The 26,845-nt window shown below is 41.1% G+C and overlaps 1 protein-coding gene across 2 annotated transcripts in view; it reads right to left on the reverse strand.

Moving 5' to 3' along the window:
- The window catches only part of ELMO1 (engulfment and cell motility 1), a 548,072-nt gene that overhangs the window by 206,446 nt on the left and 314,781 nt on the right, over nt 1–26,845 (reverse strand). For both annotated transcript variants that reach the window (XM_040433269.1, XM_040433270.1), the window contains one exon: nt 21,470–21,606. In XM_040433269.1, the coding sequence (XP_040289203.1) occupies nt 21,470–21,606 (137 nt within the window). The remainder of the gene's footprint in view (nt 1–21,469; nt 21,607–26,845) is intronic.

Consider the following 26,845-nt stretch of genomic DNA (forward strand, 5'->3'; position numbering starts at 1 on the left):
TATTAGTGCTGCATAGTGGTTGCCCTGATTCAGTACTCTAAAATGCAACAGAGAAGCCATGGGCAGTTCAAGCCACTTAAAGGGATTATCTTATGACTAATGTAAAAAAATTTAATCCGACGTCATATAGTACATGACAACCTCTTTCTAACAAAGCTAGAACCAGCCCTGTACCTCACATGGATCCAGAGATCTCCCCATTCATTGCTCCAATTGCTCTGCTGGATTTATATCAAACTGTCTCATCTCTCCCTATCACAGCTCAGGAGGCAGTTAAAGGATGAAACTGAGCATGTGCGGCCTTCCCAGTAAGCAGGTAAAAAAAATAAGAAAAAGAACAAACAGCAGGTGGCGCTATACAGATACATTTTATTGAAGTATACTGTTCCAGGTGCTGGTTTGAAAACTGCAGAATATTTATCGTGGGACAACCCCTTTAAAGTCATTTCACAAAGGCTGAGGATTGCTTTTAATTGCCTTGAGTAAAGGTGCCATCAATTACCTGACTAATGGGCAAACGCCTGTTGTAAGTTGATTGCATCTTTTATGTGGCATCTAAAATTATAAATTGCCGGGGGGCGGAGCTAGCGCCGGACTGAGATGGCAGCTTGATCCGGAGCTCTGCTCTACAGACCGTCCAATGCACTAGCTATCTTTAGCGAATCGATTGCAGAATGGTAAAAATCGGGAACCCTAAAGCCGGGGAACACCCCAGCACCAATAAAAATCAGATTGCAGGGGGAGATATGGACAAGTTCCTGAAGAAAGCGGCCGCTTCATATGTGGCTCGTGATTCCAAAATGGCGCCCGCTCAATCTCAAAGGGCCAGATCGGAAGAAGAGAGCGATGGTGAAGAACCGCAAGGTAAGGGGTCCCTCCCGATTACCAGGAATTACCTAAAAAACACCCTGGGTAAACCCCTCGAACCCCTTTTGAGCGAATTTGCGGCCATGCGCCAGGACATGCGCCACATAGGGGATAGAGTGGAAGCCCTTGAGAACCATCAGGCTCAGATAACGGATCACCAGAGGGCCACTTCCAACTCGCTCCAGAAATGTGGGACTTATCTGAACCAGCTACAAAACGCCCTAGAAGACCAAGAAAATAGAGGTCGAAGAAATAACCTGCGTATAAGAGGGATCCCTGAAGCAGTACTTCCTGGTGACGTCCCGGCTGCAGTTATCTCCCTGTGCTCCTCACTCCTAGGCCCAGATTTCGCCTCAGAGATCGTGTTGGAAAGGGCACACAGAGCACTGCGCCCTAAACCCAAAGCGGAGGAACCCCCAAGGGATATTATTTGCAAGTTTTTAAACTTTCAAGTAAAATCTGCGGTCCAAGAAGCTGTTAGAAATAAACAGGATATACTATTCGAAGGCGCCCAAATCTCAATTTACCAAGATTTAGCACCTTCCACTTTAAGGAAACGAAAATTTCTCAACCCTCTGACGGATTGGCTAAGGGCAAATAGGATCCTATACAAATGGAACTTTCCCTTTGGACTTTCCTTTCTTCAAGGAGGCCGTCGCATGAATATTACTGCTTTTGCTGATCTGGATGCGGTGTACGACCACCTACAAATCCCTCCTATGCAAATAGAAAATTGGGACCTATTCCAAGATCTTGGTGCTCTCCCTGAAGTACCTACAGTAGAGGCCTTCACCCTACAGCATACTCCAAAGAACCACAAAGCGGGGAAGAGAGTTCGACAACTTACTCCAAAGAGACTGTCTCAAGATTAATCTGTAGATATATTCTGCTACAAGCACCCATCACAGAGGCAGTATTTTTCTTTTTCCTTTCTGTTCTGGACTCACCTGGATCCATCCAGATAATATGCTTATCTTAATATGGGAACTTTGGTTAAAGTTTACCCATATAGCTTTATTTACTGCTAGTGGAGCCAGGAATGAGTCTAATCTGTTAGGATACTACCTATTGTACCCATTATCATATGCTTCATTTGTCTGACTCCTTCCCCCCCCCCCCCTCTATATTCCTTCCTTCTTATTACTTCTTGAGGAGGGCTTAACCAGCTTCTTCCTTTCATTGAATTCCCGATGATAGTTTAAACTAACACAAGATTACTATCTGGCTGTAATTTTACGTGCAAAACGGTATGTTAACCGGTCACCGACCAACCTTTCCCCCATGCTTTACACTAGTGGGTTACCCCACAGAATGGTTAATTTTCTAGTTATATGTTATGTTCTCACTTTTTCCCTTTCCCTCTTGTTCAGTTCTAGGTCCCTGACACAAATATACCTGAATTTTACGGGAGACAGACAAGACCTGAGAGATCCGGCTTCTCTCCTGGACGGGGTGGAGATACCTGAAACCGTGAGTGTCCTCTCCTGGGGGACCAGCACACCTTGCACCACCCTAGCCACAATAACCCATACCCATGGCTGATATTCACATAGCTTCCTATAACGTAAAGGGTTTCAACTCACCCTCCAAAAGAAGCCAGATCTTCTCTATCTTACGCAAGGAGGGCTCGGATGTGCTGCTTCTTCAGGAGACGCATTTCAGGTTCAACCATTATCCCAATATGGAATTCTCTCACTACCCACTCTGGTTCCACTGTGGGGGGTGCTCTGCCTCGTCCGGGGGAGTAAGTATAGGATTTAAGAGGAGAGTTCCTTTCAAATACATTGACCAAATGCTAGACCCAGAAGGTAGATTCATTATGGTTAAGGGAAATATAGGGATTCAGAAATATACCTTCATAAATTTATACGCCCCAAACACTAAACAGGCTACATGGCTTTCTTCCATATCCCCAGTGATTACGTCTTTTAAGGAAGGTATCGTAGTTCTGGGTGGGGATCTCAATATAGCCCTTAACCCCCAATTGGACTCATCAGCACACAAAACCTTCCACTCAAAACGCTCCCTAAAATTTATCAGAAACACTCTATGGGACCTCCACTTGATAGACGTCTGGCGTACTCATAACCCCAGCACCCTAGACTATACATTCTATTCCCATATACACAACAACTACCACCGTATAGATTACCTTTTTATCTCAAAAGAGCATCTGCAACTTTGCCCGACGGCTAAGATTGGATCGATACATCTATCTGATCATGCCCCAATCTTTATAAAGGTATCCTCTCCTACCCGCAAACCTAAAAACTTTAATTGGAGACTTAATGAGTTTATTCTCGGGAACTCAGACTCCATAAAGAAAATTGGGTCACTACTGGAAGAATACTTTAACTTAAATTCTCTTCCAGAACTTTCACCCCAAATCATATGGGACGCTCACAAACCCTTCATCAGGGGTGAGTTTATTAGCTTAGGGTCACACCTAAAAAAAACTAGAGAATGTAACATTAATAACCTCCTCTCTAAAATTAATAAGCTGGAATCTACCCATAAGAATACCCACTTGGAATCCCAATTACAAGAGCTCTCCAAAGCAAGAGCTGAATTAAAAGTTCTAATGAAGACCAATTCGGCTAAATACTACCTTAACTCCCAATATAAGTTCTTTGCACATGGGGACAAAGCCACCAAATTCCTCATAAATAGAATAAAAGCCAGAAGGGCAGACAATTACATTCACCAACTGTCCTCCCCCAAGGGCGATCCAGTATTTGCTTCATTCAAGATAGCCAAACAATTTAGGGACTTTTACGAAAACCTATATAACCTCCCAGCCTCCATTCCTCCAACATCTCACCCCTCACTAGTTGATGCGTTTCTCAAATCAACGTCTTGTCCGACTTTATCTGTTAACCAAAAACAATCGCTTGAAGCGCCATTCACCATGGATGAAATAGCTATAGCCTTGGCCCAAATGCCTCAGGGAAAAAGCCCAGGTCCAGATGGACTCCCTGCATTCTATTATAAAACATTTAAAAAACACCTTCTACCCCACCTACTAAAGGTATGCAATCAGTCTATGCAGGGTATCCCATTATCAAGGGATATGGCGTCTGCTCATATAGCCTTGATTCCAAAGGAGGGGAAGGACCCTAAGATATGCGCAAACTATAGGCCAATATCTCTTCTGAATATTGACCTTAAAATTCTAGCGAAATTACTGGCCAATCGCTTGGCAGTCCTTCTCCCTCTGCTGGTACATATGGATCAGGTAGGCTTCGTGCGCAACAGGGAAGGTAGAGACAACACTACTAGAGTCATTAATGCTCTGTGTTTTGCTAGACATACCTCCACTCCTCTTGTTCTTCTCAGCACTGACGCTGAAAAAGCGTTTGATCGCATAAATTGGAATTATTTACGACATGTTTTAGCATTCTTCGGCCTGCCTGATCCATATATCAAGGCTGTATTTGCTATGTATAACCAGGCTACCGCTAGAGTAATGGTCAATGGTGACCTTTCCTCTCCCTTCCAAATCCAAAATGGAACCCATCAAGGTTGTCCCCTTTCCCCCCTATTATTCATTCTGGCTATGGAGCCCCTTCTATCTAGGCTTAGAATGGATACGGATATCAAAGGTTTATTCCTAGGGGGTAGGAACCACAAAATTGCGGCATTTGCAGATGATGTCATGATAATGACATCCAACCCCAAAACTTCCCTCCCCATAATTCAGGAACACCTAAAGAACTACAGTATAGTTTCAGATTTTAAGATCAATGAGAGCAAGTCCACTATCATTAGCATAGGAATTTCACCACAGCGTAGACTTTCCTTAATGAAAAACTCCCCTTTCAATTGGTCCTCTCCAACCATTACCTACCTAGGGGTGAAACTCAGTCCTACTATTTCTGACTTGTATACACTCAACTACATCCCCTTAAAGACCGCTTTATTTTCAGCCCTAGACAAACTCACCAAATCAGCTCCAACCCTTTCATGGTTTGGAAGGAAAAATATCCTATCTGCTCTCATTATTCCAAACCTTACATACCTCCAACAAGTTCTCCCAATCCCCATTCCCAAATCGTATTACTCTGCCTTAAAACAGAGATTTAGAACTTTTATATGGAATGGTAAGAAAGCGAGACTTGCCTACTCTCTCCTATCCCGATCACGTACGTCGGGTGGAATAGGGCTTCCAGACCCGGAACTATATGGGAAGGCTATCCTTATGTCACGTGTCATTGACTGGTTGAGAAACACAGACAGCAAATCTTGGGTGGCCATGGAACAAAGTATTATAGGAATGCCAACTCGAGCCCTATGTCTGGGCCATCCCATTCCTCCCCCAACAAACCTACAACCTTTCCCAATCATCAAAGCCACAGTTGAAGCCTGGAAGTGGTGGAATCTTAATCACTGCTCCATTCCTTTCCCTTCTCCCCTTGCTACAATTAGCGATATCCTTGGCTCATCCTCCAGCGGTCCTAGAAGTTCCTCCTCTAAGTCAATCAGTTCCTCCTCCATGCCAATCTCCCATCTCCTGGAACCACAGGGCTTAGTTCCAACTAATGATACCATCAGAACTATCCTAAATCCACAACCATGCGATTTCAACCTCATTTCACTTGTTAAATCATTTGTTCATAAAAATAACATGAATGGTGAACTCCTTCGCCCCATTACATGGTTTGAAGCCTTAATATTAATCCCATTCCCCCAAAAAAAACTATCTCTCTGATATATAACAAACTAAGATCCCCTCCGTTAACTATTAAGCCAGCTTTTATCCGCGCCTGGGAACTAGAAACCGGTGTTGACCTCCCTCTTCAAATATTGCCCACGATATTTGAAATCCCACACAAGTCATCTAGATGTGTTAGAGTTCAGGAGAATGGATACAAGATCCTATCGCAGTGGTATATTACCCCAATCAAGTCTTCGCACTTCTCTAGACCCACATCTAATTTATGCTGGAGATGTCAAAGTGAGTTAGGCACTTTCCTACACATCTGGTGGACATGCCCAGCTATCAACAAATGGTGGACAGAAATTTTTCGGATCAGCAACCAAATATGCGCTTCAAATATAGCCAACTCCCCCTATGGAGCGTTGCTCTCCTTCTTTAACAACAAAACGTCACTGCCCCCTTCCTACCTTTTTAAGCAGCTCTTGTTAGCAGCCCGCCTACTGGTACCTAAACATTGGCTACAACCTAGCCTACCCTCACTAGAGCAATGGAAACTCAAAGTAGACCAAATCCACCGTTTCGAGGAAATGGCCTCCTGGGAGTCACGCTCACACTTGACATACCTGAAAAAGTGGGCCCCCTGGACTAAATACAGATTCCAACAACATTAAATTTGCCCTGATCCACCCTCTGACCATATTATGGGTATTATTATTGTTTTTATGTTTCATGGGTAATGCCAATGGTCTGGGAGCATGATCAGAGTGGTTTGATTGAGAAGATGAGCTTAGGTATTTTCAATCCTCACCTCATTCCCAATCCCCACGCGTACCACGCATACTCTACACAGTTTGGGAGTGGATAACCTGTCACTGATGCATGTTTGACCATAAATCTCTCCTCTTTTTTGCTCTAGTTTATTGTCCATAACCTATACATGCTGAATATCTCCTGTATCTCTCGGCAATGGTCCTTATCCGTAATCCTTCATGTGCTATAACACACGTAATGCTCATATATGATTTTGTGTATGGTACTGATTTACACCACTGTTTTGGTGTACTGTTACTCTGTATATTTTCTGAAGAGAAAAATAAAAACTTTTAAAACCAAAAAAAATTAGAAAAAAAATAAAAAAAAAAAAAAAATTGAAATTGCCAACAGCACATTGTCCAGTGTAAATCTGGTGATGAGCGATCACAGTACTGATCATGTGTCCCCATACAGAGGGGATGATTGCTGCATGTAATCAGGTAATCAACAATCAGGTAATTGCTAGTGAATCGGCCTCTGCTCCGCTTGAACTCCTAGATGTAAACTTTCATTTTGTGTTATAAAAAATGGTCATATGATGCAAGGGGAGCAGGTCACCGCTGCAGCAGCGTCAAATTGAAAATTCACGGGAAGCAGGTAAGTAGGCTTCCCTTTTTAGGTCTGCACAGGAAGGAGGGTACCCCCTAAACATGCTCAACCTCTAACATGCAGCCTGCAGAGCCCTATAGCCAGGTATTGGTATTTGAAATATAATTGCAATGTATACAGTTCCTTAAAAATTATTGTCTGGTTTCAGTAAGAAACCGGGCAACACTTGGGAAAGGTCTATAATATAAAGAAGTGAGCTGTACTTACTCAGAGGACCCAGCACCACCACTGAGGTTCTCCGGGCCGAGCTCTGTTTATCAGCTGCAGCAGTGACGTCATGTCAACAACATGTGACCACTGCAGCCAATCACTAGCCTCGGCAGTGCACTAAGGAGGACAGTGTTTGGCTGCAGCGGTCATGTGTTGTCGATGTGATTTCACTGCTACAGCAGGGTATACGGAGCCCAGCCAGGGAGAACCAGAGCAGCAGCACTTAATCCACTAAGTAAATACAACGCACACGTTTATTTCAGCTTAGTTTCCATTGCTGTACTTTTTTTTTTTTTTTTTTACTGAAACTGGGACAACCCCTTTCGTGCATACAGTTTATTTGCGTTGCAATCTGTGACTTTTCCCAGCCTCACGCCAGTTCTAAAATAAGGGGGCGTTGTGTGGGCAGGGAAGGGGGCCAGCCGTAGGGCTCGTCTCATTTATCATTTTCTATGCCTGTTTTACAAGTAGAAAATGTTCCACATCTACGTCAGCAATGAAGCTGGCGTAGATTTAGAAAGGTGGTGGATGCGCCAAAGTTATGTAGTGGCCGCTGCCTCTACAGAACTTGGGCGGATCCACCGCCAGCGCAGGGGTTATAAATGACCCCCTAATGTTTCTTGGGGCCAATTAATATCACTTTGTTGTTTCTGCTTTAATATATGTATACACTGAAATTTGTACAGAAAACAGAACTTTGTCCTGGTGAAATGACTGTGTATAAAATTCTTTGAAATGCTAATTTACTACAAAAAATAATTGTACTATCTCAATAAGGCAAGAGGATTTACTGTGTGTTCTTTGAAATATATGTTGTAAGCAGCAGAAAACTAATTGCAGAATTAATTAAAAACTAAAAAGCGTTTTTCTTCTCCCCACTATCTGTAGTAAAGTACAGAAATGGCACATTCTGACTTTGTAGTACAACTGCTTTGTACTAGCGTGTCCTGCAAAACTAAAGATTAGCTCTTACGAGGTTTAAAATATGAATTGCAAAACAGCACTTCTCATATCCTGCAGGAAATTAAAGGCTGGCACATATTTATGGAGAGCATAGTCAACTATTCATTATTAATAAACTTGTGAACTAAAGTGAAAATTAAACCCACTGTTCATACAGCATCATTATCAGGAGAAATTTGTTGAAGATTCCGCACCAAGAAGCCGTTGGGCTTCGATGATGATCTGCTTTCAATGGGAGGCCATGGTTTATAGCCAAGCCAAGAATGGGTTGTGGCAGCTGAATGAACAGCAGCGTGGCCTCCAATTGAAAACAGGACTTCATGCAGCCGCAGTTGGTTTTTTGGCATGGAATCTACACCTAATTCTGTTGTCAGAAGCTGCCGTGTGAATGGGACCCAAGATGAACTGGTACTCTGTAACTGCTACAAAAGAATCATTCTTTGCCTTATACTTTCACAATGAAGCATTTCACAATGAAGTCCCCATGTAGTTTTCAGATGGACCCCAACCTCCTGACCATTGGTACCAACTTACATATTAGTGATATTTATTCCTATACATGCACGGACCCTAAAAATATATTGTAAACTTATTTTTAGAGGCTAGTGAATCGAAGTAATGAGTTTATGGCCATATATTTATGAAAGTAATCAAAGTATGAGGTTTCCAATTCGAAAGTGTGAAAGAACATAAAATGTCGATTGATGCAATATAAAAAAGTCTTTGCATAGACATCAAGCCCACGACAAAAAACAAACAAAAACACTTTAAGGTACAAGGAAATGGGGGAAAGGAATACCCCTAATGCCAAGTTAAGCGGTGGTGTCAACAAGACAACCATTTTCCATATGCCCTGTAAGGCGTTGGACACCATCGAGGGCAATCACTGCTCGGGAAGCTTGTCTATTAGCCAGACCAAAAAGCAGCTATCCCTCTGGCAGACCTGGCCATCTACTGACAGGGAAAATATATGGCTGACCATAGCTTACCATTGCCATGACATCTGATTGCTGGGAAGAGTCTACCTTTCAATCTGTCATAAAACCAGCTCTTAGCTTTCTGATAACTCAGAGGGAGCTTACAATTCATCGAAATTCATAATAAAACAGGTTAACAGAATAAACATCTGGCATCCTGCCCACTGACATTTTCATCAGCAACAGGCAAAAAAGGAAAGTGCTACACATATCTTAATACTTTCTATTATGCGTTAGAGGTAGGTAAGAAACATCAGAAGACGAGCTGCTGGCTGACATTAGGTTGTGATAAAGGGTTGCTGAAAAATTTCAGGATCAAGCAGTCACAAGCATTTTACCGGGGACAATTGTTTCAGTGTGCTCCATAGCCGTCACCATCTATCTAATAATTTCCCCAGCATGAGGTGTCGAGCCTGGTGGCACCCTGCTTGTGCCATCCCTTCAATCATCTTTACCATGACATTCTAAGAGTTTTCAGTCACATCATCCAATATCTTCTCCTCCACATACCTGCTTACTTGCACACATGGCTGCAGCAACTGCATTTTTTTTTTTTTGTATTTTTTGTTTTTTCTACCCCACCTTGCAAGAGTCATACATTTTTAAATTTTCCTTTCACATGGCCATATGAAGGCTTATTTTTTTGCAGGACAAGTAGTTTTTTTTAATGGCACAATTTAATTTACCATATCTTGGTAAACGACAAAAGGAAAAAAAAATTGGGGGTAAAATTAAGGGGGATTTTGTTTGGGTTCCGTTTTTACCAATGTGCATTAAAAATGACATGACCACCTTATTCTGCAGGTCAGTATGAATACAGTGATACCAAATTTATACAATTCTCATTATGTTTATTTTTTATTTTTCTAAAAGACTTTGAAAAAATGTGCTTTACATCGCCATATTGTGACACTTAATTCAGGCTACACAGCTGAGTGGGAGCTTTTTTTCTTTTTTGTAGGACGAGCTGTAGCTTTTAATGGCACCATTCTGGGATATACTGGTATACGACTTTTGAGCACTTTTTATTATTTTTTTTTGGGGGGGAGTGAGTTGACTAAAATATTGCAAATTATACATTCTTTATTTTTTATTTTTCTGTTATGTCATTCAGCAAACAGGATACTGTAAATATGTTTATATGTCGGACATTTTTGGATTCAGCAACACCAATGATGTAAATTTTTTAATTATTTTTAAAATTGGGACAGTGGGTGATTAGAATTTTTAAGATTTTTCTGTCTTATTTTTTAACAACAATTTTTTACAGTAATTTTTTGTCCCCTTAGAACAGGCATGTCCAAACTGCGGCCCTCCAGTTGTTGCAAAACTACAACTCCCAGCATGCCCTAATAGCTGTAAGCTATCCAGGCATGCTGGGAGTTGTAGTTTTGGAACAGCTGGAGGGCCGCAGTTTGGACATGCCTGCCTTAGAACTTTGTTCGCTTGCACCATAGACTACAATAGAATACTATGGAGTCCATGGAAGTTTTATAGGTCGTGCAACAGGCCTGGCTTAACAGGCAACTAACAGTACTTTGACAGGTCTGAAGGCCTTCATAGGGCCCCAAGCTCTCATACCAATAGATCGGAGCCCCGCTATTTGTTATCGGAAGGCCCTGCTCTCTGTCTAACCGCTCAGATGGTACAGTCGCTATTAACCACGCCATCTGAGGGAGTTAAAACAACCAGGATAGGAGTTATCTTCCAATCTGGGCGGGTGTCCGCTGTATTACACAGATGGCACCCACTGTCTATGGATTGGGCTCAGCTTCTAAGCCTGCTCCATACTTCCCCTGTGAGCAAATGCTGTGCATTTAAGGTATTTTGCATTACGGCATAAGGTATTTTGTTATTTAAAAAAATGGGGAAAAAAGGCAGGGATGGTGTTAAAGCAATAAAATAACATAAAGTCACCAGTTCAACCCCTCCAACTCCTGCACCAACACTCTGATGCTTGTGGCCAGGATTAGTTTACATGAAGCGATGTATCCTCATACTGCAGGTGACCAGTGCACACAATCACTTTCCTCAGTGGCACATAAACGCTGCAGCCAAGAACATGATGACGGCGTGCCACTGCTGGGTTTGAGCCAATGACTATACACTGCCTGTCCAAAAAAAGAGTCGCCACCAAAAAAAAATTAAAAAAAAAAAAAAATGATTCTCAATGGGGTTAAGGTCTGGACCCTGTGGTGGCCAATCCATGTGTGAAAATGAGGTCTCATGCTCCCTGAACCACTCTTTCACAATTTGAGCCCGATGAATCCTGGCATTGTCATCTTGGAATATGCCCGTGCCATCAGGGAAGAAAAAATCCATTGATGGAATAACCTGGTCATTCAGTATGTTCAGGTAGTCAGCTGACCTCATTCTTGGAGCACATACTGTTGCTGAACCTAGACCTGACCAACTGCAGCAACCCCAGATCATAGCACTGCCCCCACAGGCTTGTAAAGTAGGCACTAGGCATGATGGGTGCATCACTTCATCTGCCTCTCTTCTTACCCTGATGTGCCCATCACTCTGGAACAGAGTAAATCTGGACTCATCAGACCACATGACCTTCTTCCATTGCTCCAGAGTCCAATCTTTATGCTCCCTAACAAATTGAAGCTCTTTTTTCTGGTTTGCCTCACTGATTAGTTGTTTTCTTACGGCTACACATCTGTTCAATCCCAATCCCTTGAGTTCCCTTCGCATTGTGCATGTGGAAATGCTCTTACTTTCACTATTAAACATAGCCCTGAGTTCTACTGTTGTTTTTCTTCAATTTGATTTCACCAAACGTTTAAGTGATCGCCGATCACGATCATTCAGGATTTTTTTCCGGCCACATTTTTTCCTCGAATACGGTGGGTCCCCACTATCCTTCCAGTTTTTAATAATGCGTTGGACAGTTCTTAACCCAATTTTAGTAGTTTCTGCAATCTCCTTAGACGTTTTCTCTGCTTGATGCATGCCAATCATTTAACCCTTCTCAAACAGACTAACATCTTTTCCACGACCACAAGATGCGTCTTTCGACATGGTTGTTTAAGAAATTAGAAGAAACCAGTTGGGGTTAAGTAACTTATTGCCAGCTGAAAGATAATCGCCCATGTAGTAATTATCCAATAGGAGGCTCATAACTATTTGCTTAGTTAAATCCAGGTGGCAACTTTTTTTTGGGACAGTGTAAATTCTTTTATTGTTTTGATGCCTTACCTGCTTTGTTTTCATTTAGATTTTTTTTTAATACTCTGACAGCCTCTTTAAATGGCGATATCTGAGTAAAACAAAATCCACTTTAGGAACTACATATTAATGTTATTTTGCGCCTGGGGATACAGAGAAGAAGATACAGCTGCAAAGGGCAAACACAAGCACTTAAAGGGGTTGTCCGGGTTCAGAGCTGAAACCAGACATACTCATATTTTCACCCAGGCATTTCATGCTCCGATACTCTCCTTTGCCCTGCGCTGAATTGTGCAGGGCAAAGGTCTTTTTTTGGAGAAAAGCAGTGTGTTATGATAAATAAAAGAGCCCTTGCCTTGCACAATCCTGCGCAGGGCAAGGGAGAGCATCGGAGCATGAAATCAGGGGGGCCCGGAGGGGTGAAATTCTTTAATGAAAGGAGGCTGAAATTTGGACCATTCTCAAACAAACAGAATTAAAATTACTTTTAACTTTTGTGGCCCTGTAGAAGTTAGACGTACATTTAAGGCAACAATCACATAAACTGCTAAAAGGTCTGTTTTTATACTAATGCCTTTTTAAGAAATGGACGTTAAAAACTGCCCCCTTTAAATGTATGAGGGCTGTTGGTTCATGAAAACAGACAAAATAGGACATGTCCTATATTTTGACATCCGTTATTCACTGGCCGTCCAAAAAAAAACGGTTGTGTAAATAACTACCATTGTTCTTAAAATGGACGTGCGATGTCTGTTTTTCACTGCCGTGTGAATGTAGCTGTACTATACAATACTTAATATTTTATACGGTATTATATTTGTACTAAGCATGATGAGAGTACAGTCTACTTTTATATAGATTTTATTTCTAACCTTCACTTCAAATGCACAGTGGTGAAAAGTTCGGCTAGCTAACACCTATCTAACCTTATCTAGCCTTCTGCTCTCTCAGTGGAAATGCCAGAAGAATTACAAGACTAAGCTCTATGATATTTGCATTTCTTTGTGCTAAGAAAAATCCAAAGCCGTGTTCATCTAAAATGTAGGCTAAAGGGTCGTGTTCAAATATTTATTTTGCACCATGATGTATTTTTTATAAGAATCTTTCACATTAGGGATTTGCGGCGAATGTACAGTAAAATAAGACTGAATTTGGTGGCTAGAAGAACGCTTACAATGAAGTGGAATCACCTTGACAAATCAGTGTGCTGTTCAGAGGTGTTAAAAGTCATTTCGACACAGATGATTAGGTCCTTTTTGCACATCTTCAAGAAGATTGTTTCTATAAAACTAAGAAGGTGACATTTGGAATTATCACTATAAACGTAACACATTTTGGGTGGTTTCACATATAGCATCTTTAGGGGAATGGTGGTGTTTTCAATGCAGTCAGAGATTTGTGGTAAGTCAATAGGGAATTATGAACCATACTGTACTATAAATGGTGCGTTTTTTTTTTTGTTTTACCATTCTTGTTATTTTTGAAATGCAACTTGAATAAAAGCTGAGCTACAGTAACCCGACATGGCCACGACCCAGAGTTGTACTTCCGGCTACATTCTCTGTGTTAGTTTAGGCACTTCTCACACAGCTGATCTGGGAGAGATGCAAGACGTAGGACCCCCACAGATGTGATACTGATGACCTGTCCCAGTGATGGCTAACCTCTGGCACTCCTGCTGTGGTGAAACTACAACTACCAGCATCCTGCATTCATTTCATTGGAGTTCTGAGAACAGCCAAGCAAGTGTGCATCTTGGGAGTTGTAGTTTTACCACAGCTGGAGTGCCGGAGGTTAGCCATCACAGGCCTATCCTAAGGATAAGGCATAAGCATCTGTAACCTAGAAAACCGTTTCAAGGACCTAAAGGAGTAAAACCTTTAAATTATCAAAATGTTACTGCATATTCAATTATGACATGCTGGAACCGGTCACATACAGTTAATATAGCTACTTTTCAGCATCATAAGTAAATTCTAATAATCATAAATCTAACAATAAGCACTAAAAATCTAAAAATAAATAATAGCTTTCTATGAGTACAAAGGCAATCGTAGATAAAATACACAATGATCTTCATCCAGAAGTGACCGAAACCATTTATGGGGTATTAACTGTATTTTAATAAAAAATTACAGATGTAGCAAAGATAAACTTGACTCATGTCACAGTGTTAACCATCAAGTTTAGCTCAGCTGCATCTGCAGTTTTTGTACCAATCCGAGAAAAGCTACTGTATATAAAAATATATTTAGGTGCCATTACATTTCTACAGAAAGTTTGAACAAAGACAAAATATATATTTTTGTTTGTTCCAAAGAATGAAGCAAGAGTAAAGGAGCACCTGTCACCTTTCCCAACATGTCCATGCAATTATTTGAGAGCACCTTTTCATATAACTCTGTGTTGAACCATTCCCCTATTATTGCCAACTGGGTGTTAGCAGCAATGGCATGTCCCTAAACAGTCTGCTACTGGCAGCATTGATTGGACAACGTTAGGGCTCTTTCACATGAGCGAGTTCTCTCTCCGGATGCGATGCGTGTAGCAAATGCACAGACTCCAGACTGAATCCTGACCAGTTCATTTCAATAGGTTTTTCAAGCATCATGCAGATTCAGAAAAAAATCACAACATGTTCTATATTGTATGTTTTTCACGCAGCCCTGGCTCCATAGAAGTGAATGAGGGGTTGTCTGAAGAATGGAAGACATCGTATGCAATGTGTTTTTCACTGATGGTTGCTAGATTGTAGCTTGTTATTCTTCAGAATGGTAAAAAACGCATACAATCTGGATACAATCTGGACAGAAGAAACTCGCAGGATAACCTGACTGAACTTGCGTGCAACACCATCAGTTTTTCCCTGAACAGATCCTGATACAATCTGTATCGCTCGTGTGAAAGGCCTGAGGGTATGAGCACACAGTGCAGTTGTGATGTGGCCATGCTGCGGTTAGGAACTGAATCATCTCATTTCCTAGTAAAAGTCAAAGAGGAGGAAATCGGTTCCTGACCTGGCACTTTATTGTACATGCGGTCGGCCACACGTAAAACATGCCCACCCTATTGCACCTGCTGACCGCATTTGCTACACAGCTGATCAGCCGCTTGCGGTATGTTTAACATATTTCACATATGCATCACTATTTGAAGTTTATTAAAATGTTAAAGAACCACAAACATTCTTAACAGCTCTATTAGCAGTCCATAAATGATCTCAGACATAAAACGCTCCCTAATAGCATGATTATGTGGGAACCTCAAGTGGTTGGCCACATGCAGCATGACCACAACATAACCGCGCCATGTGGTCATACCCTGAGGCTAGTTTTACACTAGTGTTCGGGAGATCCAGCAGAGAACAGCCTGCCCGTCTGTCTGGATCCGGCATTGGCTGAAGCTACATGAATGCTGTCTGGACTGGAGGAGAATCGGATGCAACCCGCAAATATGTCGAGAATCGACCTGACAAATACAGTGCAATTCATTTGTAAACAAAATATGGTCAAATATACGTTCCAAAATGGTCATTTACTGTAGAAGACAATTATTTACTAACATAGACATGTCAGGAGCGATGACAGGTCCTACATAAAGGCTACGTACACCTCTGAAACCATGGGGTTTTATAGGCTTGAGTGTTGATTACGGCATTGCTGGGTATGTGCTGTACTGCTGCTTGTATTGCATTTGTTCCTGAAGTCTTTACTGATATACTGCTACATATTGTTTAATACGAGCTTGTACTTTTATTTCTAAAAATGTACCTGTTGTGTCATTGTTTAAATTCATCCATTCACAATTGCCCTGAAATTACATTTGGGATTATAATTTCTATTATTAAAGGGGCTGTGCCAAGTTTTCTACTTATATACTATCCACAGAATAGGGGATATCTAACTGATCTTTAAGGGTCCAACTCTACATATCCCGAAAAGAGGGGTTCCCTTCCCCTGGATGGAGGACATTCTCGGGATGGGTTGGAGTCCTAGTGGTCGGACCCACATTGATCACTTAATTGTCCCCTAGCCTGTTGGATAGAGGATAACTTGAAAAAGTAAACTATATTAAAGAGGTTCCGCCATTATAAAAGACACTAGTGAAGAGGTCAGAGCAGGACACCTGGACATTCGTGTGGGGCTGGGTATAGAATAGATACCTCTACACTGACTGTCATTATTTCTATGTCTTTGATTTATTGAATGCTCCTGGTTTCACTTCTCTTTCCTTTTATTACATCATATTAATAATTCTTATCTTCTGCTTTCATAGGGTATGCTAATTAGGATAGGTTCATTTTTGTTGTCACTAACATGTGGCTTCAAGCCTTAAAGAGGTTCTCTGAGATTTTAATATACCGGTAGATGCCTATTCTCAGGATAGGCCATCAATATCTGATCAGTGGGGGCTAAATACCCACCAACCAACCGCTTCAGCGCCGTCCATTGTGTATTGGACTAAGCTGGTAACTGCAGCGCTTCTCCTATCCACTTTAATGGGAGCGGCAATGCAGCAACCAGCTCTCTCCACTACATAACGATGGCGAGGGTGCACGGTGTTGGTCCCCCACCGATCAGATATTAATGGCCTATCAATCAGTATTCAAACCCTGGAAACCCCTTTAACCTATGTGTTTAAATATATAACATATGAACATATAATAATGCCGTACTGGCACATACTGTATGCTTTTATATTGTTAGTGGACATACTTTTTAGATTGTGAGTGAATATAATAGACTGTTGTAGGCTCCATATTTATGAAGTGATCTGTTCTTGGGTCACGGGTGTGATTGCCTCATAAGTGTTTTTGCTATACTGAATTATAACGTTAAATTTTTTTCTATAATAAAGTGTTTCCTTATTTAACCTTAATTTTCTTTTTCAGTGCTGTATAGCTGACAGCACGTTTTGTCACAGGGGCACGGGCAGAGAGTGCCTTCAGGATTTAAGCCTGTGAGACATTTTTCATTAAAGGGCCTTTTATATATTACACCCGGCATAACCTTTTTTTAATGTTGTTTACAGCATTGCTTGCCGCTGATGCACGAGTTGGGTAAAGCGTACATTTTTAGTTTATTACAAGCCCTATAAACATTACATACTAAACTGACAGGCTACAGATTGGAACACCGAGCAAATCCTCCAATGCCCTTACTAGATTTAGGTTGCCTATAAGGAAAATATTATCTCTATTACTGATTAAAATGTGTGTGTGCTGTGATTGCTAAACTGCCATGAATGTCTGATTTCAAGGTTAAAGAGATAAAAAAAAAAAAAAAAAAATTAAGAAAAAAGCAACAAGCGCAATCCTGGCAATTGAAAAAAAGAAAAAGAAAATTATCGAAAAAAAACAAAAACTGGTTCCTTTCCAAACTGTTAAAGAACAATGTGAATTTCATGGGTTTGAAATTTAGCTTTAATTTCTATTGTAGAGGCACCTCGAGGGAATAAGTGTGAGGCAGGATGGAGCTGGTAATCATTTTGTAGCACCTTTCATCTCGTATTAAGTGTATTTTACATTTCATTGCCAGTTGAGTGATTTACTGAGAGATGCAGATTCTCGTTATACAGCCTAGAGATTTATGAACGTGAATAGAAATTCAGCAGCAATGCTTTGTGCCCATTTTCCATCTGATCAAAAGAAATGAAAAACTCCAGTCCTAATGAATATTTTGGCTGTAAAGCACCTCAGTAATAGGCAATAACATTTTACTACAGGCCGAAGACTGTTCGGGTATGAAAGTTACTAAACTTGAAACTTTTGTCAAGGTCTTTAAAAAAAAAAACACAAATGTGGTTTAAGAGTGTTTTCTGAGATTTTACAACTGATGACTTATTCTCAGGATAGGTCATCAGTATCTGATCGCTGGGGGTCCGACACCCAGGACCCCTGCCAATCAGCTGTTTGAGAAGGCACCAGCACCCCTGTGAGTGCCGGCGTCTTCTCCGTGCTTACCAAGCACAGCGTCACACATAGTATAGTGGCTGTACTTGGTATCGCAGCTAAGCCCCATTTACTTCTATGGTGTTGAGCTGCGCCTAGGCCACATGACCGACAAATGTGTTGTCACTCGGCTAAGGAAAGCAGCAAGAAGGCCGCAGTGCTACTGTAGGCCACACTGCCTTCTCGAACAGCTGATCAGTGGGGGTTCCAGGTGTCAGACACCCACCGAACAGATACTGATGATCGACCCAGAGGATAAGTTATCAGTATTAACACCTCGGGAAAACCCATTTAAGGCATTGCTTTTGGAAATGTAATGAAAATAGGAAAACACACCAATAATAGTTTTAAAAAAAATAGGATACTGTTGATAATGGCCTATAAAAAATATATCAGATACACCCCATGCCCCCACCGATCAGCAATTAGGGAGTAGTTCTACTGCCGTAACTACACAGCTCTATCCATTGTGTAGTGGATGAAGCTAGCTGTATAGGAGCACTGCTCCCATCAATGGAAGCGCTGCAGTAACCATCCACTACACAATGGATTCAACTGTATAGGTGTGCCTATAAAGCTACTGCATAACAGCAGATAGGGTGTGGGGTGTCGGATCCTCGCCAATTCAATATATTTTGGTCTATACCAGGGATAGTTCATCAATTGTTAAATCCTGGAGGATCTTTTACCTAAACGTTTTGTTTAGTGTCAAAGTAGAGACCATCTACAGTTGCAAGAAAAAGTATGTGAACCCTTTGGAATGATATGGATTTCTGCACAAATTGGTCATAAAATGTGATCTGATCTTCATCTAAGTCACAACAATAGACAATCACAGTCTGCTTAAACTAATAATACACAAAGAATTAAATGTTACCATGTTTTTATTGAACACACCATGTAAACATTCACAGTGCAGGTGGAAAAAGTATGTGAACCCTTGGATTTAATAACTGGTTGAACCGCCTTTGGCAGCAATAACTTCAACCAAACATTTCCTGTAGTTGCAGATCAGACGTGATCAAAGGTCAGGAGTAATTCTTGACCATTCGTCTTTACAGAACTGTTTCAGTTCAGCAATATTCTTGGGATGCCTGGTGTGAATCGCTTTCTTGAGGTCATGTCACAGCATCTCAATCGGGTTGAGGTCAGGACTCTGACTGGGCCACTCCAGAAGGTGTATTTTCTTCTGTTTAAGCCATTCTGTTGTTGATTTACTTCTATGCTTTGGGTCGTTGTCCTGTTGCAACACCCATCTTCTGTTGAGCTTCAGCTGGTGGACAGATGGCCTTAAAGAGGACCTTTCACCAGAATAAAGTGTCTAAACTGACTATACAGACGTGTAGAGCGGCGCCCAGGGATCCCCCTGCACTTACTGTTATCCCCGGGCGCCGCTCCGTTCTCCGGTTATAGCCTCCCATATGTTCATAGTTAGGCTCCACCCAGGGGAACCTGCCGGCGTCTCTTTCTCCTATGCTGTAGCACTGGCCAATCACAGCGCTCAGCTCATAGCCAGGCTATGAGCTGAGCGCTGCGATTGGCCAGCGCTACAGAATAGGAGAAGGAGACCGCGGCAGGTTCCCCTGGGTGGAGCCTAACTATGAACATACCGGAGGCTATAACCGGAGAATGGAGCGGCGCCCGGGGATAACAGTAAGTGCAGGGGGATCCCTGGGCGCCGCTCTACACGTCTGTATAGTCAGTTTAGATACTTTATTCTGGTGAAAGGTCTTCTTTAAGTTCTCCTGCAAAATGGCTTGATAAACTTAGGAATTCATTTTTCCTTCGATGATAGGAATCCTTCCAGGCCCTGACGCAGCAAAGCAGCCCCAAACCATGATGCCCCCATCACCATACTTCATAGTTGGGATGAGGTTTTGATGTTGGTGTGCTGTGCCTCTTTTTCTCCACACATAGTGTTGTGTGTTTCTTCCAAACAACTCTACTTTGGTTTCATCTGTCCACAGAATATTTTGCCAGTACTGCTGTAGAACATCCAGGTGCTCTTGTGCAAACTGTAAACGTGCAGCAATGTTTTTTTTTTGGACAGCAGTGGCTTCCTCTGTGGTATCCTCCCATGAAATCCATTCTTGTTTAGTGTTTTACCTATCGTAGATTCGCTTACAGGGATGTTAGCATATGCCAGAGACTTTTGTAAGTCTTTAGCTGACACTCTAGGATTCTTCTTCACCTCATTGAGCAGTCTGCACTGTGCTCTTGCAGTCATCTTTACAGGACGGCCACTCCTAGGGAGAGTAGCAGCATTGCTGAACTTTCTCCATTTATAGACAATTTGTCTTACCGTGGACTGATGAAAGGCAAGGCTTTTGGAGATACATTTATAACCCTTTCCAGCTTTATACAAGTCAACAATTCTTAATCGTAGGTCTTCTGTAAGCTCTTTTGTGCGAGGCATCCTTCACATCAGGCAATGCTTCTTGTGAAAAGCAAACCCAGAACTGGTGTGTGTTTTTTATAGGGCAGGGCAGCTGTAACCAACACCTCCAATCTCATCTTGGACTCCAGTTGGCTGACACCTCACTCCAATTAGCTCTTGGAGATGTCATTAGTCTAGGGGTTCACATACTTTTTCCACCTGCACTGTGAATGTTTACATGGTGTGTTCAATAAAAACATGGTAACATTTAATTCTTCGTGTGTTATTAGTTTAAGCAGACTGTGATTGTCTATTGTTGTGACTTAGATGAAGATCAGATCACATTTTATGACCAATTTGTGCAGAAATCCATATCATTCCAAAGGGTTCACATACTTTTTCTTGCAACTGTATAATGGCAGATGTATTGATGAAAATGAGCCAGAATTCCAGCATGCATGTACCTTAGACACTTTTTCAGCCTAAGTGGTAGTGGGATCATTGGGAACTGCCATAGCTCAACTTGCAACACTGTGGCCAAAATGCTAGTGCAAAATTCTGTCCCAGAGTTAGCCTGCCAATAGGGGGTATAAACGTAGACTAGACAGTCTAATATCGCACCAGATTTAACATCCACCATCAGCCACTGTTTACATATTTGACAGCATCAAGAATAAGAATGTAAAGTTATCTACCAGGAATCTTTAGCTGAACACCATTTTATTCATATGTATATGTGAGATATTTTATATATAAAAATACCAAAAAAGGTGGCATAGACTGTAAAAGGCAGATTGTTAGTATCTGACTACTTTTGGGAGGTAAAGGAAATAAAAAGAATTATATGATATGTATCTTTTTTTTCTTACCTTGTTGAAGTCTTCAGAAGTTGCCCTCATTTCTTTCCAAGTCTTGTTAAACAGCTGGATGCAGATACAAAAGAATTCCTCAAAAGATCGATCATGTGTGAAGAACATAGGGTGAAAGTCATTGCAGGTTTCACTGGCTGAAAGTAAACAAAACAGCAGAGTATAAAGATTTTTTATGTTTGAACTTGCATGGACTGTCCCTAAAAGGGCATTCCAGTTACATTAAGGATGGGTATAACAATTAGATCGGTGAGTGTCCTACTGCTGGGACCCCCAAGATCATGAGAATGAGGGCCCCGTTTCCCCTGCAGCCCCGTGGAATGAATGGAGCGGCAAGTCGGGCATGTGTGTGGCCATTCCATCTCCATTCATTTCTATGGGAGTACTGGAGATGGCAGAGTAGAACGTCCTGCCAATTAGCTGTTTCAGTGTGGCCTAATCAATGCTGGAACTACATAGCTCTATCAATTGTGTAGTTTACAGAGCTTTTTATTGCAGTGCTGTTCCCATTCACTTCAATGAGTGCACCACTGTAGTAACATGCTCCCTCCACTACATAGTTGACGGTGCTACGTATTGCCAATGCCAGAGGAGCTACATCAAACTGCTGATCAGCAGGGTGTTGTACTCCCCCACCGATCAGCTAGTGATGGCCTATAATGTGGATAAGCCATCACTTAAAGAGGACCTTTCACCCAGTTTTTTCCTTTATAAAAGCAATACTTCATACTGCAGTCCAGGTTAAGCAGATGCCATCTCGCAAATTTTTTTTTTTCATGATCCGCTCCTCCGTTGCACCACTATGCCCCCTGTTTGGTTTTGGTGAGCAATATGCTAATTAATAGCATCAGTACAGGGAGGAGGAGACATCAGCTTTTCTCAGTGGGCATCTCCTTGGCTGTGATGCTGTCCAATCGATGCAGACCGCTTCACAACCAGGGAGAAGATGAGCTGTTCTCATAAGCTGAGGTCTCCTCCTCCCTGTACTGATGCCATTAATTAGCATATCGGGAGCCAAAACCAAGCGGGCGTTATAGCAACGCAAAGGAGGAGTGGATCATGGAAAAAAATGCGTGATGGCATCTCCTGAACCTGGACTACAGTGTGAGGAATTGCTTTTATAAAAAAATGGAACCCATCACGTTAAAAATTCAGTTCAATATGCAGGTACCATGTCTTAGTGCTTAGTTTAAAGTCCAGTGGAAGGCCCTACTCAGTGACTGACAGCCATCTGTATGTATACTCATGCTGTTATTTATTGATTACAACTTCCCACTGAACCCCTAAACCCAGAATGAGCAGAGGTTTTAGGGAATATATGACAGGAAATACATTTTGTAAACACAGTACTCATTTTTGGGTGTTCTTAGATCTACAGTCAGAATATAGTAAAGTCACAGAATTCTATCAATATCAAATACATTCTGTCTAGTAGCTAATACAACCCCAATTCTAAAAAAGTTGGGACGTTGTGTAAAATATTAATAAATATAAATAAAAACAGAATGCAATGATTTCCAAATCTCAGACCCATATTTTACTCCGAATAGATCGCAAAAAAAAAATCTGATGTTAAAGGTGAAGCATTTTACCATTTCACAAAAAAAATCAACTTGTTTAGAATGCGATGGCAGCTAGGCATCTAGGTAAAAAAGATCACGTTAGAGAGGCAGAGTCTATCAGAAGCAAAGATGGACAAATGGACAGAGGCTCACCAGTTTGCGAAAAACTGCGGAACAATTTCAGAAAAATGTTCCTCAATGTAAAATTGCAAAAAGACTTTTAAAGTCCAACCATCTACAGTACATAATATCATCAAAATATTCAGAGAATCTGGAGAAATCCAAGAAATCCATGTGCACAAGAGATGATCAATATTGGATGCTCGTGACTTAGGGACCCTCAGGCAGCACTGCATTAAAAACGGGAATGATTCTGTACTGGAAATCACTGCATGGGCTCAGGAACACCTCCACAAATAATTGTCTGTGAATACATTTTGCCATGCAATCCACAAATGCAAGGTAAGAAGCCATATGTCAACATGATTCAGAAAACGCCACCGTCTTCTCTGGACCAAAGTTCATTTAAAATGGACTGAGGCAAAACGGAAAACTGTCCTGTGATCAGGAAAAACGTGGATAGATCCAGCCCCCAAATAAAAACTAATTCCTTTATTAACTCAGAACATAGTAGAAAAATATTAAAACCACTTACGCGTTTCGGGCATACAAGCCCTCCCTCATAGCATACAAGACATAGAAAATGATAAAAATTTACATAATGAAGATTTCATGTCCAACTGGAATGCTATTTTATCGAACTGCTCCATTCGCTTGATGGAGTGGATAGTGACCCATGAAGGCGTACAACTCACCGAGACATGCAGCTAAATTATTGCATTGTCAACACAGATTTAAAAAAATAGGTTTTTAAAACGAATATTTGGAAACGGAGGAAAAAATGAAGGATAACCTGGCAAAATTGGAATAACAAGCGTAAAAAGATTCAAACGTCTTCACGATCGTCATGACTATGATCACAACATGGTTTATACCTGGAAACATAGTGGAGGATGACCCCCAAACACTGAAGTCTATTCTCAAAAATAGATCAAAGAAATATAGGAAATCAAAAATGAATGTCGGCTCCAGATCTACTGAGGCAGAAACTTCAGAGGGACTATCGGATTTTTCTGAGGCTGATGTGAATACTCCTTATAATCGTACTACCAAGCTACAATATAATTATCAACAAAACACAAAAGATCCTACTCCAAGGTATCCCAAGAAAAAGACACGGTACTGCAGCAGTCTGAACAAAGACATCATGTGATCAATCTGTGATCTACTAGGCTTACCGAACAACAAATCAGTGTTCTATCTATTAATATCTTCATAAGTGATATTGCAAAAGGCCTCGATGGGAAGGTGTGTCTTTTTGCTGATGACACAAAGATATGTAACAGGGTGGATGTTCCTGGAGGGAAACGCCAAATGGAAAAGGATTTAGGAAAACTAGAAGAATGGTCAGAACTCTGGCAACTGAAATTTAATGTGGATAAGTGCAAGATAATGCACCTAGGGCGTAAAAACCCAAGGGCAGAATATAGAATATTTGACACAGTCCTGACCTCAGTATCTGAGGAAAGGGATTTAGGAGTAATTATTTCAGAAGACTTAAAGGTGGGAAGACAATGTAATAGGGCAGCACGAAATGCCAGCAGAATGCTTGGATGTATAGGGAGAGGTATAAGCAGAAGAAAGAGTGAAGTGCTTATGCCGCTGTACAGAACACTGGTGAGACCTCACTTGGAGTATTGTGCGCAGTACTGGAGGCCATATCTCCAGAAGGATATAGATACTCTAGAGAGAGTTCAGAGAAGAGCTACTAAACTAGTACATGGATTGCAGGATAAAACTTACCAGGAAAGGTTAAAGGACCTTAACATGTATAGCTTGGAAGAAAGAAGAGACAGAGGGGATATGATAGAAACTTTTAAATACATAAAGGGAATCAACTCGGTAAAGGAGGAGAGCATATTTAAAAGAAGAAAAACTACCACAAGAGGACACAGTTTTAAATTAGAGGGGCAAAGGTTTAAAAGTAATATAAGGAAGTATTACTTTACTGAGAGAGTAGTGGATGCATGGAATAGCCTTCCTGCAGAAGTGGTAGCTGCAAATACAGTGAAGGGGTTTAAGCGTGCATGGGATAGGCATATGGCTATCCTTCATATAAGATAGGGCCAGGGGCTATCCATAGTATTCAGATATATTGGGCAGACTAGATGGGCCAAATGGTTCTTATCTGCCGACACATTCTATGTTTCTATCCAAAGGACTTAACTTGTTCATGAGAATCATTTTTATTTTTATTCTACTTTACTTGATATAAATAAATTAGTACGTGCAATTACCGTAAAAATGTTTTTTTCCAGGAGGAGTATGCCGCTGATAAACAGCGTAATAAAGATCTTGATGTACCATCTATTGTATCTACCAACATATTTCGTGGATTGTCCTTCCAGGAACAATTAGCAATTAAACATCTTTATTATTTAAGTGAGGAATCTATACCTAAAATTAGTGAAACTATGATGACACCTATTAATATCACCAATCCTGGTTTTTATCCGGTACAGTCAAGAACCAACTCCATGGATAAGTTCCAAATTATCATGGAAAGGAGGGATTATTACAACAAAATACAAGAAAAAAATATAATATGACCGCTGCCCAAACTCTGGCACTTAAAGAACTTCAAAATAACAAAGACATCATTATTCGCAATTCTGATAAGGGAGGCGCAGTAGTGGTCATAAATTGTAAGGATTATGAAGCAGCTATTAATAACATTTTACAGGACACTGGTGCCTATTAATTAAAGACCCCACTCCAGAATTTGCTAGGGCCCTTGATTCTATACTAGACAAAGCTCTCAGATTGGGTGTCTTAAGTGATAAAGAAAAAGAGTACCTGAAAATGGATTGTCCCTGTACACCTATCATGTATGGCTTACCTAAGATACCCCTATTACATATAGAACTATTGTCTCCTGCTCTGGATCCATGTTTGAAAGACTTTGTGACTGGGTAGATCATCATCTACAACCTCTGGCCACCCGAATCCCAGGATATTTGAAGGACAGCAAAGATGTACTAAACAACATGAATAATATATGGTGGGATTCACACTCAACCTTCGTTTCCTGCGACATTCAAGTGCTGTATCCTTCTATACCACACCCAAGAGCCCTGACAGCCTTGACTTTCCATTTAAATAAATACAGTGGCTATCCAGCTGAATTGAAAGAATATATCATTGATGTTATCAGTTTTTTATTATCTAGGAATTATTTTTCGTTTGATAATTTTTTCTTACAGGTTAAAGGTTGCCCAATGGGGCGAGGTTCTCCCCTACTCTCGCCATGATGTTTATGGCATGGTTTGAGGAATGTCAAATATTTTCCAAATATAATCCTTATTTATCTCATATAGGCTGGTACAGACGTTATATTGATGATCTACTCCTCGTTTGGAGGGGCCCTGTGGTGTCCATGCCAGCCTTTATTGAATATCGAAATAACAATAGTTTTTCGCTTATTTTCACTTACAATAGCCACCCATATGAAATTTATTTTCTGGATCTAACTCTGATTGGATATTCCTGTCATAACCGGGTTATTACCAAGTTGTATCGAAAACCTACAGTACGTAACACTTTTTTGGCCGCAAGCAGCTGCCATCCCAAGCATATAATTCATCCCGGCAGGGGAGTACATCAGGGCGTTACGTGCTTGTTCAGACATCAAGGATTTTTATAAGGAATGCGTCATCATTGGTAACCGCCTCAAAGAAAGAAGCTACCCTATTTG

This window comes from Bufo bufo, chromosome 5 (genome assembly GCF_905171765.1).
Source record: "Bufo bufo chromosome 5, aBufBuf1.1, whole genome shotgun sequence".
In the NCBI taxonomy this organism is placed as follows: Eukaryota; Metazoa; Chordata; class Amphibia; order Anura; family Bufonidae; genus Bufo; species Bufo bufo.